This window comes from Calonectris borealis, chromosome 17 (assembly GCF_964195595.1).
Source record: "Calonectris borealis chromosome 17, bCalBor7.hap1.2, whole genome shotgun sequence".
Taxonomy (NCBI): Eukaryota; Metazoa; Chordata; class Aves; order Procellariiformes; family Procellariidae; genus Calonectris; species Calonectris borealis.
In genome coordinates, this window is record NC_134328.1 from 14342427 (window position 1) to 14361176 (window position 18750).

Genomic DNA, 18750 nt, shown 5'->3' on the forward strand with positions numbered 1-18750 from the left:
TGACTTGTTCATGCAAGTCAGGCATTCAGCCACACTCGCAGAACCTGCAAGCGTCCTGCACGTCTAACCGTTGTGTAAAGCCAGTCCCGAGGGGCCACGTTTGCAGTGCAAGAGGGAAAGGAAGCAGGTTTATGCCCTAGAAATCCACCTCAGGAAAAACACCCACCTCCTTTTGAGAGAAGTTTCACACTGAAAGAATAGCAGCCTGTTGGCCAAGGGCTGAAGCGTCTAGTGTGTATAGTGCCAACAAACACCTTTACTTTGGAGTTAGAAGAGCCTGGCAAGCATAAGTTAATCGGTTCAACAGAGACCAGAAAAAATGGTAACTTTGGCAGATCCCATTGTAATTACTAGAAAACTTAAGAGGTACTTCTCAAGGCACCCGGTAAGCTATCAATCTACTCCCTTGCCTAGACACATCTTACGTTGACTACAAAACACACCTTCAGACTGGCCCAGGAGCTCAGTTCACAATCCTTTTCATTTCCTTTCTGTCTTCATGAGTTACCAATGAATGCAACTTTTTTTCTTCTTTTTAACCCTAAAGGGAGCTGCATTTTAAGCAGTAACAGCCTGGAGCTCTCCAAAGGAGGAGGTTTCTCTTCTCTCCTCAGTGGCAGAGGTGAATGGACGTAGGTGTTTCTTGCCGGTGACCAGTGCATAGAGGAGGCTGCGTGCCCTCTGTGCGGCACTGCCAAATTAAATACCTTTGGGTTATAAATCAAAACTCTCTACAAAACTTCAGTCTGAAATTCTCCTGTTCTCTAGTGTCACCGGGGCTAGCAGACTCTGGGGATGGGGGGGAGACGGGGGATGTTATCCAGCCACCTTCTCACTGCAGTAATTAACCTCAAGCAAGCACTGGCACGAAGCTCCTGCTCTTGCATGACTGCAAGCATTCCTCTCCACAGAGTTTATCATAAAGCACCAACTATCCATAAACATCTCTGGGAAGGGCTGGCCTGGGTTCACCTTCATGCAAGGAAGATGTCAGGCCCTGGCAGGCAGCCAGCCATTCATGTTTCTTTAAACCTCCTGATTTTTGTCAGCTCTGACTCAAACGACCTTCTTGGGGGAAAAAAAAAAAAAAAAGAATCTTCCATCACACCCTTTCCTCCCCTCCACCCACTGTGGCACTTAATCACAGCAGGATCACAGGGGACAATTCCCATGGCGACAGTGAGTCATGGTCTCCTCTCCCTCTGCTCCCTCACAGCCCCTTTGCAGCAGAGGCACTTTCCCATTTCCAGCTGGTCTGGAGGCGCCAAGCAGGAGAGGAAAGAGCTTGGAGCTAAGCAGGAGTGGAGCAGGCTTAGGAGCTTCCGTCACAACACGGGCCTTTACCCTCCAAGCCAGGCAGGATGGGCAGTTCTGGGGACAAGTCCAGATTGTCCAGCAATACCACCACACACAACAGTGTCCTCCCAGCACGTGGCACCCTTCAATTCTTCTGCCCTGCAAAACCTGAACCGTGCTTCATCATGGGGCCATGATGTTGTATTTTGCAGCAAATCCATGCAGTGGCCCAGCCACTCATCCTAAATATACTAAAGCTTTAAGCACAACATCATGATTAAAAGCAAGAAAAAAAAAATTCCCTCTTCATACTCCCCTCCCCAGCAGCTCCTAAACTCCATTTAACTTTCCTCCTTGGAGGTGTTTGCCATATTTCTGGCGCTCAGAGCCGGGTCTGACACTGGAACCCCCAAATGACTTTTCCTCCTCCAGCTTTTCCCCCCACCAATTCTGAACAGAAAAATTACTCCTCCCCAAGGAGGCAGGAACAGACACGGAACCAGTGGGAGCAATTCAGATCCGACCCCCCCAGCAGATAATCGGACACAATCTCTTCCCATGCTGTGGTGGGAGCTCTGATCCGTCTGATGAAGCCGTTAAGATTAGGCCACTGCTGGCACTAAGATGACATGATGCGAGTGTTTAATATACTCACACCAGCTGGGTGGCCAGCCTGAGCCGTCCTTTAACTTCTTTGCTGCCTGTGAATATTCCTCCCTCTCTCCTTCCCATAGGATTTTAACATCCCTCTGAGGAGAACAAGCTCCCAGCCAGCAAAAGTAAAGACCAACAGGCTGCTTAATTAACTGCCCCTCTCCCAGTTGCCACAGCCTTGCCAAATGCTGGAGAAACCCGATTCCAGCTGGTAATTAAGCACTTACGGCTCAAAAGGGACAAAGACAGCAGGGAAGCACAGCAGTGAAGGGAGGGGGCTGACACCATAACCTCCTGTGCCAGCCCCTGCTGTGCCCTCGCCAAAGCACCATGCCATCAGCACTGGCGCTCCAGGCACTCATGATCCCCCAATGGGACAAAAGCTTTTACTGGCCGTCAGTCCCTTAAATTAAATCTTAATTGGTCCAAGAGCTCCCTAGAGGGTTACATAGAGCAAGGAGAGGCCTTGTTTGCCAGCCAAAAAAAGCCCTGCTCTCAGACATGCCTTTGAGGGTGTTACCTGTGCTGTTTCACAGGTATCCAAGGAATTTGCAAAGCCTGGCTGCCAGGTACTCCGGCCTGATCCAGCACTTGCCCTGCAGACCCTGCTGGGTCCCAAGAATTCCTCTTTTTATCTTCCATCCTTTCAACCAGCCTCAACTTCAAAAGGAGGAAATTAGCGATTCTGTAACATTTCATCTTGTTTCTATTGCCCGACATACCAAAACAAAGGAGGAAAAAGCAAAGAACTGACTCTCACCAGGAGCATAAACAGGTTATTATAGCAATTACATACAATAAGGGCATGTATAAAGAGGAAGCCACTAAATATGGGCTGAAGCTTTAGGTTTGGGCTCCTGTTGAGACCAGCTGGGCAACCACTTGCTTTGCGAAGGTGGCAGGGAAACAGAGGAACTGTGAGCCCAGAGAAACCCCCCACCAGATGAAGCAACTGCAGACAGAACCACACGTGCAAGTTCTGCGACCAACCTTGCAGAAACGATGGTGCAACCTCACCAGAGCAAACACAGAGGCTTGGGAGAGGAAGGCAGGAGAGAGAAGGTAAACTTACACCAGCTCAGTTTTAGCAGTACTGCAGCCCCCCCAAATTATTCCAGGCTCTGGCTCCCAGCACTGCAGCTCTGAAGGCTGCAAATCCCCAGGTAAGCCAAATGCAGCAGCTTGCAAGCACGCAGCACAGCTGGGTTAGCTCTGGCTTAAAGCCAGAAAGTTGCCACAGAGAATGACAAAGAGGAGAAGCTCTCAAGGAAAGTTGGTCTTCGAAAATCCCTTTTCAGAGAAGCAGTGCGCGATCAGAAAGCCGCGTTGCAGGCTGGCCCTTGGTCAGAGGAGGGAGTGCAAGCGATCCACCCACCCAGCACACCCCTGCCAGCTGGGAAGTTTCTAAGAGACACAGCAGATGCCACCTACGTTAGCTAACGGGACCAGCACACTGTGTGCGGCCCCAGGAGGCTTTGCCCACACAGCTATTATGCGATGCATGATATGCCCCGGGCATTAGGAGATATTTTGCTAGTGCTGTGTACAGCACAGCTTTAGATAGCTGGCACTCATGGGAGAGAACAAATTCGTGGCGGGTGTTTGAGAGGCTCCAAGCGAGTGCTACAGCAGGGCAGGGAGCAGATCAGACACAATCCTGGGGACTAAAGTGTGTGTTTGAGGCATCTACAGAAGGGTATCGTCATCAATACATCCCAGGTATCTATAGCTGTAAATTTGGAGTCAGATGCCTTACAAACAGTAGTGACAAACGAGCCTTTACTCCACCAGAGAGGGTGAAAAAGCCACCTGCAAGGTCAGTGCAAAGCTTCAGTGCCCAAGAAGGCTTGAAATCACTGCAATCAGTGCAAACTCCCAAATAAAGGGGCAATGCACTCAGCCCCTGAAAGGCTGCCTGAGCAATCACAGCAGCCAGGTTTCCTATGCAAGAGGTGAGTTGTCCAAAGCTGTGCACCTGCCCCATCCCACAGACCTTCCAGCTAAGGAGGACCCAAACTTGGCGTTTGGTGCTGCAGGGCTGGTAGCAGAGCTCGGGGAAGTGCAGCAGAAGAGATGAAAGCCCATCCCTACTTGTTCGTGGAGGCACTTCAGTAGTTAACTGCTAAACTGTCATAGACTACAGAGCAAATGTCCCAAATCCTGAATCACAAGGGCTAACGGCTGCCAGCGAGCAGCTGGGGCTGCTCCCAGAGGTGAGGCTGCTCGGCACTGCAGAGGAAGGGGTGTCTCACACACCCCTACCCCGAGCTGAGGACTGAGGAGTTTCCCCATCCAACAGCCGGAGCAATGGCCCCATACCAGAAAGCAGACCCATATCCTGCAGCCCTTCAGGTCTCTGGCTTATAATACCTTCCTGCCCCTGCAGCTTCAGCCAGGACATCTTTTCTGCTGCTTTTCTCTAAGCTGAGGAAAGTGTGAGAGAATAACCCATTTCCAGAGGGATAGTTTTGCGGATGAATAGGAGCAGCAGAGGAGGCGGTGGGGGCTGGCAGCCGTGCTATTACAATGTTAATTGCCTTTGACTTGCCAGCATTAGAGACCAAACATCCATTGTCATTCTTTGTCTTTTATAGGAAGATCTTCAGCACCGACTTGCTGTTTTTAAAGAGTTTTAAACGCACCAGTTAAAATTTTACAGCACAACCTTAAATTCCTCAGGGCTGTATTTTTGTGTTCTGGGGTGAAGCCTTGCTAACCGTCCCCCTTTGGGAGCCAGGTACCTGCTTTAGGGGAATGGCACCTGCATAGTAAGGTAGGTTTCCGTGAGTAACTCAACTTTTAGGGAGAACCTAAATAGTAACAGCAAATAGCACACACTGCAGTTAATACTACAGACAGACGAGGTTTTCCTTTCCATATTTTAACCACAGCCTCCTGCCCTGTCATTAAATGAGCGGGTTTTGTCCCACCCTTCCAGCAAGGACCATTGAAGGATTTTAGAAGCAGATGGACAGGTCCTTGCCAGCATGGTCTACAACATAACCAAGAAGGACTTGGGTTACCTGTCCAAGGTCCAAAGTGACGTTGACCTGGTTGAACTCCAGTCCCCGGGAAAGAGGGGGGCTCTGCCACCAGCGCTCTGTCCCATCAATGGCATTTGTTATGGGGTGGGCCTTGTTGCTGTTTGCGGAGGAGCAGATGTCACAGTACTGGCCCTGTTGGAAAGTACAAAAATAACATTTAACTGTAGCCAGAAAAACATGGCACAAAGCAGACAGGTATCGCAGCAATTCAGAAAATAGAGGGTGTAAGCCTGCTAATGCAAATCAATATATAAACTTTTTGTTTACATCAATTTAGAGCACGGACAGAAAAAGGAACCAGACAAAGCTCAAAAGCCCCACAACAACAGCCCAGTGTAGAATTTGGGCTGCTCTAAGAAGCATCCCTTCTGTATTTCAGATAGGCACTGAGCATTGGCAGAGGGACCGAGACACAAAGGACTGGTTGCCAGATGCAGAAGAGTATGCAAAGGGAGAAGCCGCACCGCAATGGGGAGCGGCAGCCCAAGCTCCAGGGCCACCAGCTCCCCTGCTGAGGCTGCCACTCACACCCCTGTTGACACCCACAGATCCTGACCTGGACCATTCAGTCATTCCTTCGGACCCAGACTGGCAGTTCTTCTGCCCAACTCCCTGCAATCTGTTTCTTGTCAACCTATTCATTTGACAAGTACAGTCCTTTCAGCTACATTTTCAAGCTTAATAGTCTAGCAGCCAAGTTCCTTTTGCTGGTGATGCTGCAATGCAAGGCCAGAAATGGACAGCCCCCGCTGTCAGCTGGCCAGGGACCTAGCTGCAATCACTTTTCTGTCTTGCTTTTGTGGTGCGGGTGGCTTTGTCAGCTCCATGGACACGCTGCCAGAGAAAACAGCTCTGCAACTTTAACAGCATCTCCTGAGCAGGATCAGACAAAGACCTGAGCTGTTAGGGGCAATTCTTTCTTTCCCATTTAATGCACAAATGAATCTGACCCACTATTAAGAAAACCTGCAAATAGCCCTGAAAATCGGCAAGGTATTTGTTTTGTGGAGCCCTGTTCTGTCACTTAAATTGCTGCTACAAGCAGCCTGGAAGGGAACTCTGTTATAGACAGTTTTCCTTTTAAAGGCACAGTTATCCCCAGGCAAGCAAGCTGCCCTTGCCTGTCCCAGCTGCAGCCAGCTTTAATATTACACCAGGTACATGATCTCAAGACAGGCAGTCTCCTTCCTGCGTACTCCATCTGCACCCCTACAGGGGCTGAGGCAAGACAGAGCCACCGCAGACCGTGTGATTTTCCAGATGCCCCAAACTCTGGAGGAATCTCAGTGCAAAGGAGACTGAGATTTCACAGCATTCTTCCCCACAGCCATGTGCTATGTTATTTGCAGGCAATTATGCAACGCAAATTGTACTGAACAAGAACACTATTTAATTAACTCCACTAGAGATATGAAAATAGCGGACAGGCAAGCACAAGGCCAAAGAAAAGGGCAGCTGAAACCATCCAGGTAACCCTGATGCCCACTCAGGGAGTTCCCGCTGAACAGAGAGGTCAGGACAAGGCTCGTTTGAACACGCACTGAGCAAGGAGAGCAGACCAGATAAAACTGACCCAACTCTTTGGCTCAAACTTTTAACAGGAACCGGTGCAACAGGTTGTGTGGAAATTTCTGCAGCACAATACAGAACACTGAGGTGGGGGGAGAAGTGAGGCAAGGTTACAAAATGGGGATAAATAACAAAAAAAAATAGTGGTTTCATACTTTAAATTCTTGCCACGGATGTGAACACAATTTTGAACACAAAGTTCACACTGATGGGCGACAGTCAATTCAAGTTTAGTAAGAGGGCACTAAAAATTAGGATCAGCTGCGCCACATTTGTAATGCTGCTGTTACCCCTCCCCACTGCTGCGCAGCCTGCATGCGTTAGCTGCCGCTGGGCTGGTAATGTGTCAACAGCTGAACTAAGTTTGCTGTTAAAAGTGTGATTAGCCCCTCTGATGCACCAGTTGCTCATTAGATGTTTCATTAGAGCCAGACCTAAACCTGATGAGAATGGTTTCCAGCTTTTCCTATTTCAGAACAAATCAGGCTCCTTCACAGTGCATCACGTCTCTACAGGGAAGAGAGAAGTTCTGACATCAGCAGAGGATTTTAATTACAAAGCAATTGAGAGCCACAGGCTTAGCAGAGACAGCAGGCTGCCAGAGCAGGAGAGGCATGGACATCACCAAGGTACGCCAAAGAAAGAACTTCAGCAATACAAGAAGTTGCAAGGCAGCTTAAAGAACATAAAACTGCCACTATCTATCAGAGCAAACTGCAAAGGGAAAGAGATAAGGAGAAGGTTTGAATGGAGGGCAGCTTCCAGAGACCTGCAAGGCCTGATCCTGTTCCCGCTCACGTCAATGGGAACTTTGAAGTATCCCCTGAGCATAAAGACTAGCCTGGCACCCCGCTGGCACGGCTTGCCTCGGGGAAAGCAGATGGCTTTGTCCTGGTTTATCTGGCCCTGCCATGACCCAACCTCAGCTCTCCTCACCTAATTTATCGGAAAACCACAGGAAGCGTGACCCAGCCTGGGCCGCTGGGGATGAGGTAAGAAGGGCAGGAAATGGGGGGCAAAAATTAATATTTCAGACAAGGAAAGTGCATGCTTGCAAGCTCTTACCAGGGCTGTCCTTGCAGACCAAATAACTGCTCTCACAGAGTTAAGCAGGTGCTACCTCACCAGGTGTTTTTTCTGCAGGCAACAGCAACTCGTTCTAAAAACTACATGCCTTCAGCTGCAGTTAAACCACTGAAGTCCAATGCTATCATATATGTAAACACAGAAGAGACACATACGGAGAGGTACAACACAAACTGTAACCCAAACCACAGAGAGCCCTGGGCTGAGCCAGCTCCCCTCTGCTGCGTAGCACCATGCACAAGAGACACGCCACGGGATAAAGAAGCACGGGGGCAGATGGTCACCGACAACTGCAGGACATAAAAAGAGAATGCCACTTAATTCAGAGACATTCAGGTATGAAACAGCTTCAGACCTCATCTGTACCAACATCTGGAAGAGTGAGAGGACAAGACCTCCGGTAAGTGCCAATACTGCTCAGGCAAGCATAGCTCAGCACTGCAATTCAACGTGCAAAGCAAAAGAAGCAGTGATTTGAAATCAGTGAGGTTTGTTGCACATTTTTAAATTCTAAGGTCCTTAATAGCTTCAATCAATGCTAATAACTTCCCTTATTGTTACAGAACTAATCTCCTGAAATAAAGTAATTGTCTACAACCCTGCCTCACTCCGAGAGCAGTGTACAATCCCTGCCAGCTTTGGCAGGTCTCTGGAACAGCCCCCAGGCAGCTGGATGGGATGGGGAACGTGAGTACATGGCTATGCCTTTGCGGAGCCATCTCCGTCTTGGAAGACAGACAGCTACAAGCATCTTCAGTAAAGCTTGATCAGAAAAATAAGCCTATAATCTCTCTTTTGCCTCATCTTCAAGGCATTATCATCAAGGTAGGATTGCCCATGCTGATTAACAAGTGGGACAAGGAAAGCAAACCTCCATGGTGAGTCCATTTCAGCACACCTCGGCATCGCTGTGCATCACATCCTTGCAGATTGAAAAGCCCCCCACAGTTAGAAATGCTGTTTTCTGCCAAAGAGCCCTGAATAAAGCAAAGGAAACTCCTTGAAAAGGTTTAGAGCCTTCCCACAAGCTGTGCCAAAAACACTGCAAGTGTCTTTAGGGCAGCATTATTTCAGAAAGCTTGACGATTATCGACATTTTAAGACTATCACGTTTTAAAGCCAATGAACTCCCTTTCCTGAAAGTCTTCTACAATATCAAATGAAAACAAGCAGAAAACACAGAACTGACTGAACTCATTGACTAGATGATTGTATTAATGTTTACACTAGGTCTTTAGTCAAGCAAACGTCGCTTCACCACCACAGCACACAGCAATCTCTTGGAGGGTCCCAAGAGGCATTCTTTCAGAATTCCTGACCAAAACCCCCTTTACACCACAGCCACACCGTGCACGAGCAGCACTGAGCAGGTGAACGGAGAAGAGAAGGAATTCCGTCTGGTGGGACATGCAGGCAGCGACGACATGCATGTGGAGTTCATTATTGTCATTTCAGCCTGCTCAAATTGAACACTTCCCTCCCACCTCCCTCCACCTCCCTCATTGCTTTAGTCACCGGGTGGTGCCAAAACCCCTAAAGGGGATGAATTGGGAACTCTGACCTCTGCTCTGATGCCTCCCGTTTCCTCCCCTCCCTTTTAGGTGCTGCCTGTGGTCATGGAAAGGAGCCACTACAAAAGGATTTTTCAAAAGCTTTCAGACTGACCAAAGACCACTGGCCTGGGAAGAGGTGCTCAGATCAAAGCAACCCTGTGCCAGAGCTGCAGAGGGGACGGGAGGGGGTCACTGCAGAAATCCATGGCTGAGGAACGCTGTATGGCAGCAGGGGGAAGCCGGAAGGATGTGCACACCCTGCGGTGCCAGGAAAGGGCTGCACTTGAAGGGTGAGTTACAACTGCCCCCAAAGCTGGTATAGCCTGAAGGGTTTATTTTAGTCACCAGCATCCTTAGTGCAGTGTGTCATGCTGAACTATGGCCAGAGCACAGGTAGACAGATGTAGAGCGATAAATGCATACCCACATTTGCCAGCTTTTCCAAGCAGTCTTATCCTCTCAGTTTTGCTTGGCAGATCATTCACATTTGTTTGCAAGTGCACATAGTAGCAGTTACTTCTTTACCTTTCCTTACCACCTTTGCTTCACTGTAGGCACAATTACTACATCTAGGTCCCTATAAGTCTCCTGCTACTAGTACTTAAAGCAAAGCTTCTTCAAGTTACATTATTTTACAGTGCAGCAAAGTGAAACAGATCACTTTAAAAGGTGGCAGAACTCAGAAGGATATGTCAGCTTTTTGCCATCCAGTAACATCTTCAACAATTTCTACTACAAAGAGGGCAAAATTCCATGTCATAACCACACAATAGCCAGAAAATTCCTAGTACAACACTAACTTGGGAGAATGTGGCCAGAATGAGAAAAATGTTTCAGAGATCATCTTGTAACAAAGCCACCCCTACCAAAAGGCCAAGAAAGGCTCGATCTGAGAAACTGAGTTTTCCCTTGCTCTTCCTTACTGCTACGTACTACAGACAACCTTATTGTTCCATTGCAACAGGTGAACTGGCACTGTGAACCTCATAAGCAACAAGCAGAAAACACTGGCAAGCAACGGCTGGCAGCTCCGTGGCAGGCTTCAGGCTGCAAAGCGTTTCAAATCAGAGCTGCTCTTCCCAGCTTGGGCTGCCCTGAGGGGGGCAGCGGGTCTGGAGTTCCTGCAACCAAAACTAGTGTTTTACAAGCCCGTTTACAACTGTTCTTTCCCCTTTTCAAGAGAACCATAGCTGTTAAACTGCACAGCAGTTTTTACCATCTACATTCCTGGCAGCAAGCTCCTTCTGGTCCGCTTAAAATGGGACTCCTGAGATAAGTCACCTGACATTCACTTGTAAAACTCACCCTCTTAAGTTTCTCCTCTGCTCATCTTAATGCCCCACTGAACGCAGAGGGAACAGCAGAATTAAGACCCGTAAAGGTAAATATTATCATGTTTATCGTATGTTGATTCTCTGACTGGCAGAGGAATTTAGGAGCTGGTTTGCCCCAGGATTTTGTCAACATAAAGAACCAACAACTTTAAAAATAATGCCATGGGAACTCAGCAAGCCGCGTTCCACGTGTGCAACTTCTGGCAAGGCTGGGAGAGAAAGCATGTGCTTCTCATCGCCTTGCTGCTCCGGGGGGCTTCAGATGGGCTCCCGGCTCCACTGTACAGGCCTGGGCAGGGGAGGATGACCACCCCTGCCTGCCCTTTGCCCCCTCCCAGAGCACCCCACCACTAACCCATCAGCCAGTTGGTGGACACCAGCTCTGCACAAGGTCCGGCTGTGGTGGCCAGGCAAGCGGGGATGCGTGGGAAAACACCAGTGGTAGTGGGGGCCGTGCGGCCCTGCACGCCGCTTGCTCACCTATCCCGGAGCTGCCCCACTGTTTGCTGCAGCCTCTGCCGTTCCCAGCCCTCTCAGCCCCCGGCAAGACCGAGCTCTGTCTCTTCTCGCACCGACGGCTGAAAAACAGGGGTGGGACGAGGGAGCGATGGCCGGGGGAGCACAAAGCGGGGCTCGGACCTTTCTGCACCCCCCCAGCCAGGAGATGGCTTTGCCACCCTAGCGGGGCTCCGCAAGGGGCCCGTGTGCGGGTGTGCCCCCCCGCCGGCCGTACCTGGATGGTCTGGTTGGGGTCCCCCCCCGCCACCGGCCCCCCGACCAGCTTGCAGTAGAGGTCCTCCACGGCGCGGCGGCTGCCGGCGCCCACCGCCTCCTCGCCGCAGGTGGCGGTGGCGGAGATGCGGGTGCCCTCGGCCAGGTTGAAGTAGGGCGGGTGGAGGCTGTGCCCGTTCACATCGCTGGGGAAGGAGGCGGGCGGGCGGGCGGCGGCGGCGGCGGGCAACGCCAGCAGCAGCAGCCGCAGCAACAGCCCCAGCCGCGCACCGCCCCGCTCCGCCACCCTCGCCATCTTCACCGAGGCTGCCCGAGCGGCGGGGGCGGGCAGCGGCACCAACCTCCCCCGTCCCGCCGCCTCGGCACTGCGCGCCGCGCCGCCGCGGACGCGCTACTTCTGCCCCGGCGGCGGGGAGGGGCCGCCCGCCCCGTGCGCGGCCCCGCCGCCCTTAACCCTTTCGCTCAGCGCCGCCGGCGGGGTCCTCTGCCCCCCCGCCGGCCTCGCCCCGGGAGCCCCCCCGGCCCCGCGGGCAGCTGCAGCCTTGCGGGAGGAGAGGCCAAACGGGGTGAAGCGACTCCCCCCCCCCCCCCCCCCCAATAAAGGGGGGATAGGATCCTCAGGGAAACAATGTGCCTATTGTATCTGCGGGGCTGCGCTGCTTCGGTCGCGCTCGCTGGTATTTTAGTACGTTAAACTCCATTAACCGATAGATCGGTTTATCTCCAGGAAAAACTCTATTACTAATTAACAAAACAGTAAAAGGCTCCACAAAATCCAGTTTACTCTCCTCGGGGTATACCGTCGGTTCTCATTAAATCTGGACAGTGAAAATTTGCTTCCACGTTCCTCAGAAAGGCTGGCTTTCGGGGAGAGGCTTTGCCTTCTCACCTAAGGGGGAAAGAAGCAGCTCAGCGATAACCCAACCTTCTCCCCATCCCTCCGCTACCCACGGACAGTCCCTCCGCACTGTGACTTGCAAGGACACACACTGTCAGGTCTTTATATACTACTGGGGGAAAGACACTTTACGGGCAAGAAACTGAACATATTACAAGAAGTTATATATAACAATACATAAATTAATTCATCAAAACACTACTTTGATTTTCTAGCACAGACAGACTTTTTTAAATCCAAGAATTGAACAATACACACAAAACGTTGTCCCTGAACTGGCCAATACTGTTTCTTTAAACTAAGACGGTACAGAGTAGACCAACAGAGATCAGGTCTGGACTCCACACAGTTGGATTGCTACGGTATTTGAACCCCACAGGAAGCAAAACAAGCTCTTAAGCGTGTCCAGGTCTTCACAGGCTGCTGCTGGGCATTTGCTCGTTGCCTCACATCATCCTCTTTGTTTCTCTTTTGTGGACAGCCTAGCAGGAACCAGCCCTCTCGGAAAAGTTACTGTCTTAAATATGAAAAGCTCTTAAACAAAAAAGCGTTGTGATATGTGTAGTTCAAATACGTAACTCCACGGACTGTATTCGCATATGGCATGTACCTGGCGGGTTATGCAATTACACTCATTTCAGCGCTTTCAAGGGCCTTTGAAAGATCCCTTTTACTGTATCTAAAGCACTGTACATGGCCTATCATATAGCGATATATCGTAAGATTACCGTACGGTGAGAGCGGAGCCCTGGTCACTGCAGAGCCCTGTGCTGCAGGCAGTCGGACACTCGCAGCCCTCCGGCCAGGTGCTGCTTGGGAAAGCTGGTCGGTCCCAACATCAGGAGGTGGAGGACTGCAGACCCACATGCCATCACGAACCAGGGAGCCGTCTAGTGCCAGCTGTTTCTCTCCTGGCACTGCGCAGTTCGAAAAGGCATTAGCATGACATCAGGACTTGTGAACGCAGGGTGGTGAGAGGTGCCTGGTTCCACATGGCGAGGAAGCACTGAAGCACAGCCGCCAAGCCCATTCAGTTAGAAAGACTTCCTAAAGGGCTTTCAGACATCTCTTAACCCCTTCCTGCTTGTCTCTTTGGAGATCTTTCCCCTGGTTTCCCGCTTAATGCAAGATCTTATCACTCAGCAGATGAATGTATCCTTTAAAAGCTAAATAGAACGTTTTAAAATAAGTTCTTATAAAGAGAACAGGCAGTCTTTGCCCTTTAAACTGTGCTTGAAAATGGGTCGCTTGCTCTGGGGAAAGTGGAACAGCCACCTTTGAAAGTACTTGTGCTCTGCAGTAATTGTTAACTAACATGTTTATGTATGGGAGACCAATACTCCACAGGACAGGAATTAAAACTTCCTTAAACTTATCAAATGCCATGTTTAATTAGCTACTTACACCCCGTGGCACCTGTGAATATATAAAAAGAGTTAACAAGGAAAGCAGGGCACAGATTAGGAAAATAACTTTCTCCCACCCCGCCAAGAGAGTTACAAGGCAGAACACTTGGGCCTGTCTAACATCCGTAATCCCTCTAGTGGCAACGTTGTGGCACGTAATTAATCACCTCTCCAAAATGCAATTAAGGGAAGTGAACAGTCCACCCAGAGTGCAATCACAGTTAGCACGTGGGTTTTGTGGCACGGACTCAGGAGCACCATGCAGAAGAAATGACCCTTCTGCAGTCTGAACTGGCCTCTAGTCAACCGCAGAGCTATTTCACAAAGACAGTTTGAAGACTGAAAACGTACTTAGCTACCTATACTATACTGAGGGGATCTGAAGTTTTCCAAGAAGCAATGGAAATGGTTTAAAGAAAGAGGATTCTGAGGTTTTTTTCCCAGCACAGAAAGAAAGGGGCAGAGGGTTTATAACATAGCTAAACATCCGATTTGGAGGTTAACCAAAAAGTTGAGGTTAACAGCTTGAACTCCTATCCTGATGCCATCTCTGGTCAGCCACGCTCAGGAAAACAAGACATATTTGCTAATCTGGACCAGACACAAGTCCCATCTAGTCCAACATCTCATCTGAGAGTTACCAGCAGCAAACATTTCAGGTGAAACCCCCCGTGGGTGGGCAAGGAATATACTCTGCTCCCAAAAAAGATGTCCCCTGATCTATAACTAGCTAGAACCTAGCTTGAATACTGAGGCCTTTCTTCCATTTAAGAAGCTTTTCAAAGCGTTAACTTCAACAGCCCCCGACATTTACCATTCGTGTTATTATCTGCTCTGATCCCTCTTTGAATTTTACTAGTTTCTTGAGCCTAGCAACGGTGCTTCTTGGCTTGGCTTCACAAAGCTACTGGTCATAGTGACACACTCTCAAATAGGAGGTGTTGAAGCAGAAGAGACTTTTCCGTTTAAAACCAATCCACTACCAGTGAATGCAGAAAGAACTGAAAAAAAAAATCCAGCCTGTAGCAATCCTACTCCAATTTTCTCTGAACCTACATGTAGCAACACGACTTCAGCCATGCTGCTACCCATCTGCAACCGTTAAAGGCATCTGAGTTCCACTGAAGTTTTTACTTTTGCCTCCCTAAAAACTGCAGGACCATGAGGAGCTTGCCAGAAGCTGCCATCAGAAACCGCAAGCTCTTTCTTCAAGCAAGCTGAGAATGACAGCAGGGTTTTGGGAGGGACAGGAAGAGCTTTAAAGAGATCCGAGAACAAATTCAATGCTTGGGCTCCCCACAGCTTACCTTGATGAGGGAACCCAGTTCCTAAATTTGAACAAAGATTCAGCAAATTACAAGCAAGAGTTCTCCTATCTACATAGACCCTTTTAACCTACTGCAGAAGTGCAGGGAAGTGTCCCACAGACAGAAGCAAGGCCTGTCAAGTGATTCAGTGGCAATGCAGACACATTCTGCTTGCTGTGAATAAATTCTCTTGTTTTGTATTGTCTATTACGTAAAGAAATGAAAGAAGTGCTCCTCACTCTGGGAAAACCAACATATGGCCAAGGGAAAAAGAACCATTGCCTTCACGTGCAGTATTTCCTAGCAAGGTACCACCACAGTCAGAGCCGTCAGTAAAAGCAGTGCCTGAGCCAAGACAAATAAGTGAGCATATGGTTCTTGTACCGTGTATTGAATGGGGTCAGGAACACGTTATCTTACAGATTTAATTACTTTTCTACTACCCTGCTGCAAGCAGTGTGAAGGAATGTGTTTCCTGAGCTTTGCTCTGTGGTGACCTAAGAACATTATACCAAGATCACCATTTTCATAAGCATGTCATATCTTGATGCAAGTGTGTCAAGAACAGCTACTAGAAGCTAAGAACTAATTCCACATGAGCTGGAATTGAACCAACACAAGCCGGAAGAGCAATGAATATCCTTCAAGCACATCTCCAGCCCTATAACTTTACAAGCTTCACGAGCTGTACCTGAGAAGACTGTAAAACAAAACAAAAAAAAGACATAGCAGGTTTCAAGTGAGGCTTGCATTGAGTTTGCTCAGTTCACAGAAGCACAGAAAGGAGTTCCCCTCCTGTTCACACAGACCCCCGCACACATGCACATACAGACAGTTCTGCAAACAGCCCACAGAGACCCAAAGTACATTTCCCCTGTTTGTTCTTCAAACTGACAGCTCAATTACAGCTTTTTAAACCCCTCTGCATAGGGGGAGCTAAGGCACAGTTTGAATCTACAGTGGGAAATGACTGAAGACTTTTGTTGAAGGCATGAGGAATTTGACCAGGGTCTGCCTCACTTTCTCAGACTGCTTCTTACGAACGCATAAAGCCAAAGGCCAGAAGGGACAATCGGACTCATCACACCACCTCATCTGCTATCTACTACAGGCCATAAACTTCTACCCAGCACAGCTCTGTATTTATTAAAATATTCCTGATGCTGGTTTTGCAATGTTAACAGAAATAGTTAAAACTGGACAAACCAGACCAGACTGATAAGGTGATGCAACAGGAAGCAACTCTAGGAAAGACAGCATCCTCTATATCTTTCCAGAATTGAATTACGTTATGTGAAAATACAAACCCCTAAAACTGACAAGCACCAAATGAGCGTTAGCAAGAACTGAATTAGGACACATCTGGAATTAACAGTTATTTTTTCCCCCTCAGTAAAATTACTTTAATGTGTCTTATATTTGTTTCCTTTACAGAGTTCTCCTTTTAACATTTATTCAAGTTTGAAAAAGACTGTTTTGATACACAGCTGGTCAATTTGCCATGCCCAGGCAGCACCTTTTAGTTAAAAACAAAAGAAGGCATGCATCTGTGTTTTGTCTGCTGTGGACATTTTCACTAAGAGATCAAGAAGTTTCATAATGTAGCAGGACATGTTACTCTACACCAGAGAATTCAATTCACTTTAAGGTCAGCCTGTACCTTCCCTGTAATCAAATGGTTCCAAAACCCTCCCAAAGCCAGAACAGGTGTTTCATTCATACTGTCTGTCTACCTGGCAAGGACCCAAATACTTTCTTTTAAAGCCTAAACTCTGTATTATTCTGAGGCGCACTGAAAACATACATATGCGCTGTCTCCTAGGCACGCTTCAGGCTTGGTCATCATTAGCTACGTGTTTTTCTTTGCACAAATCAAACAGGAACACAGCTGCTTTTATGTTAATAACTAAATCATGCTTTAAATTTATGCCACACAGCTCTCCCTTCAGCCAGAAGGGCCCTGCAGATTTAACGAGCTGACATGTCAACAGAGATCAGTTCACCCACCAGAAAAGTGCAGCTACTTCTAGGGTGAGACATGGTAACTGTTTAGCGCTGCAGGAGAAAGAAGGCTGCTGTGTCAAGTTGAAGCCACAGAGGAAGCAGGGGGATGAACGAATGTGCTCGGGACGAAAACCAGTGCAATGATGGGAGTTAATGTACCCGCTCGAGTGTGAACAAGCAGTGGGGGCAAGCTAGAGACACAGACAGAACATGCTTTTACTTCTTGTCTGAACGGTGGGACATATCCAGCTCTGCAAATGGGAGACTGACTCAAGCCTGACTCAGAGAATAGGATTTTTCCTACTATGTCATTATAACTTCTTTGAATACCGGGAGGTTCATTTTCCCACAGATTACTTCACCCGGGTTTGTTTCTGTACCCTGTGGCTATGTGCACAGATATTCTTCAGGCATGGGGTCATGACAAACCCTTGCTGGTTTCCACAAACATCAAATCACATCCAATTTTTCAAAATCCAGGTGGAAATTATTAGTGGCAAGGAACTTCAGGGATTTCAGAAAAAACAGTTAGCACTTCTAATGCAAATACACACATTTCTTTGAAGGAGGAGGAGGAGTGATTCATGCCAATAAGGATTGCTTGGGTTAAATCACCCACTGTGTCTCCATTCAAGGGGTTTCTTTTCTCCTTGCTATTCTTGAAAGCTGGTGCTAATGTCACAAATAACTCTGAAAACAATAGGTCCTGGAGAAAGTTAGTAGCTAACATGGCAAAAGGAAGATCTCATCCAGATCAGAAAGGCAAGACACCGGCTGTCCATTGCACAGTTCGACTCTGCCTGCCCTGCCCTTGTGACTGCGTTTTCATTAACCGCGCATCTGTTCAGCTGGAAAGCTACGGGTTTGCTTAGATCAGGGAAATGCTCTGATTTCATTAGCACTACTAAACCAGCACAAAACGGAGCTTGCGTGCTGTGTTTGGGAGGTAACACGGCTGTCTGCAGGGAACACAGCGCTAATGCAGATATACCTGCCCCCCAGGCAAGCACAGAGCTCCTACTATAAAAACAACTTCTACCTTCAAGCTGGTCTTTTGTCAGTAACTTTTGTCTGAATTATGCTTAGGGTCTTTAAGGTCAGACTTCTCCTTTCCTATAATCAGATTGATCCAAATCTACTCTTCTGGTTTTGCATGCGAAATCTTTCTACTTATAATCTAGATTTAACTGGAGCCATCAGATGGTGGGGCACACATTCAAATACCCAGTACGAATGTAAATGGTTCCTGTTAGGGCTAATTACACAATCATATCCTATAGAGCCGATTTCCTCGGGACTGATGAAACCTAAATCATGCCTTAAAGCCACTCCACTATCAATTTCTAGTACATGGGCTTCATGGAGAGACTATCTTCTCTGCCATACAGGATAGTAGTATTGTCATTTTCCTATTAAGTCCTGTTTCTTTAATGAGAAATAATACATAGTTAATGAAAAGTGTAATTAGGAACAAACAACAGACCCCAGCAACATTACAAATGTCAAGCTGGCCCCAGAGGAAGGATCATCTCAACAAATATCCCACACCAGCAGATGTCTTTTGGTTTTCACATGTGTTTTGCCAGCTGAAGGGGAATGCCCAGTCCAACACACAGTGGCTGTGGCTCCCCAAAGGAATCAGCGACAGCTCTCGTGTCAGTCACAAGGAACACAGTTAGAGGAAGGTGCACAGACCCAGCAACCCAACGGACTTGTTGGACTTAGCAGAACAAACGTTTAAATTTGGAATTTCCCTGTTACCTCTAATCTGCAGTTTAGCTTGATATTTAAAAATGTACAAAACTGAATGAAGCAACAGAGAGACATTCCAGCCATAAAGCTCCAGTTTTTGCTGCTCCCCAGCAGC

General features: G+C 48.3%; 1 protein-coding gene across 1 annotated transcript in view; it reads right to left on the reverse strand.

Moving 5' to 3' along the window:
* Positions 1 to 12204, reverse strand: part of LAMA5 (laminin subunit alpha 5) — a 95249-nt gene extending 83045 nt beyond the window's left edge. Inside the window, exons 1-3 of the mRNA XM_075167066.1 lie at positions 12194 to 12204; positions 11270 to 11453; positions 4974 to 5126 (exon numbers count right to left, since the gene is read on the reverse strand). Of these exons, the coding sequence (XP_075023167.1) occupies positions 4974 to 5126; positions 11270 to 11453; positions 12194 to 12204 (348 nt within the window). The remainder of the gene's footprint in view (positions 1 to 4973; positions 5127 to 11269; positions 11454 to 12193) is intronic.
* Between the last annotated feature and the right edge of the window lie 6546 nt (positions 12205 to 18750).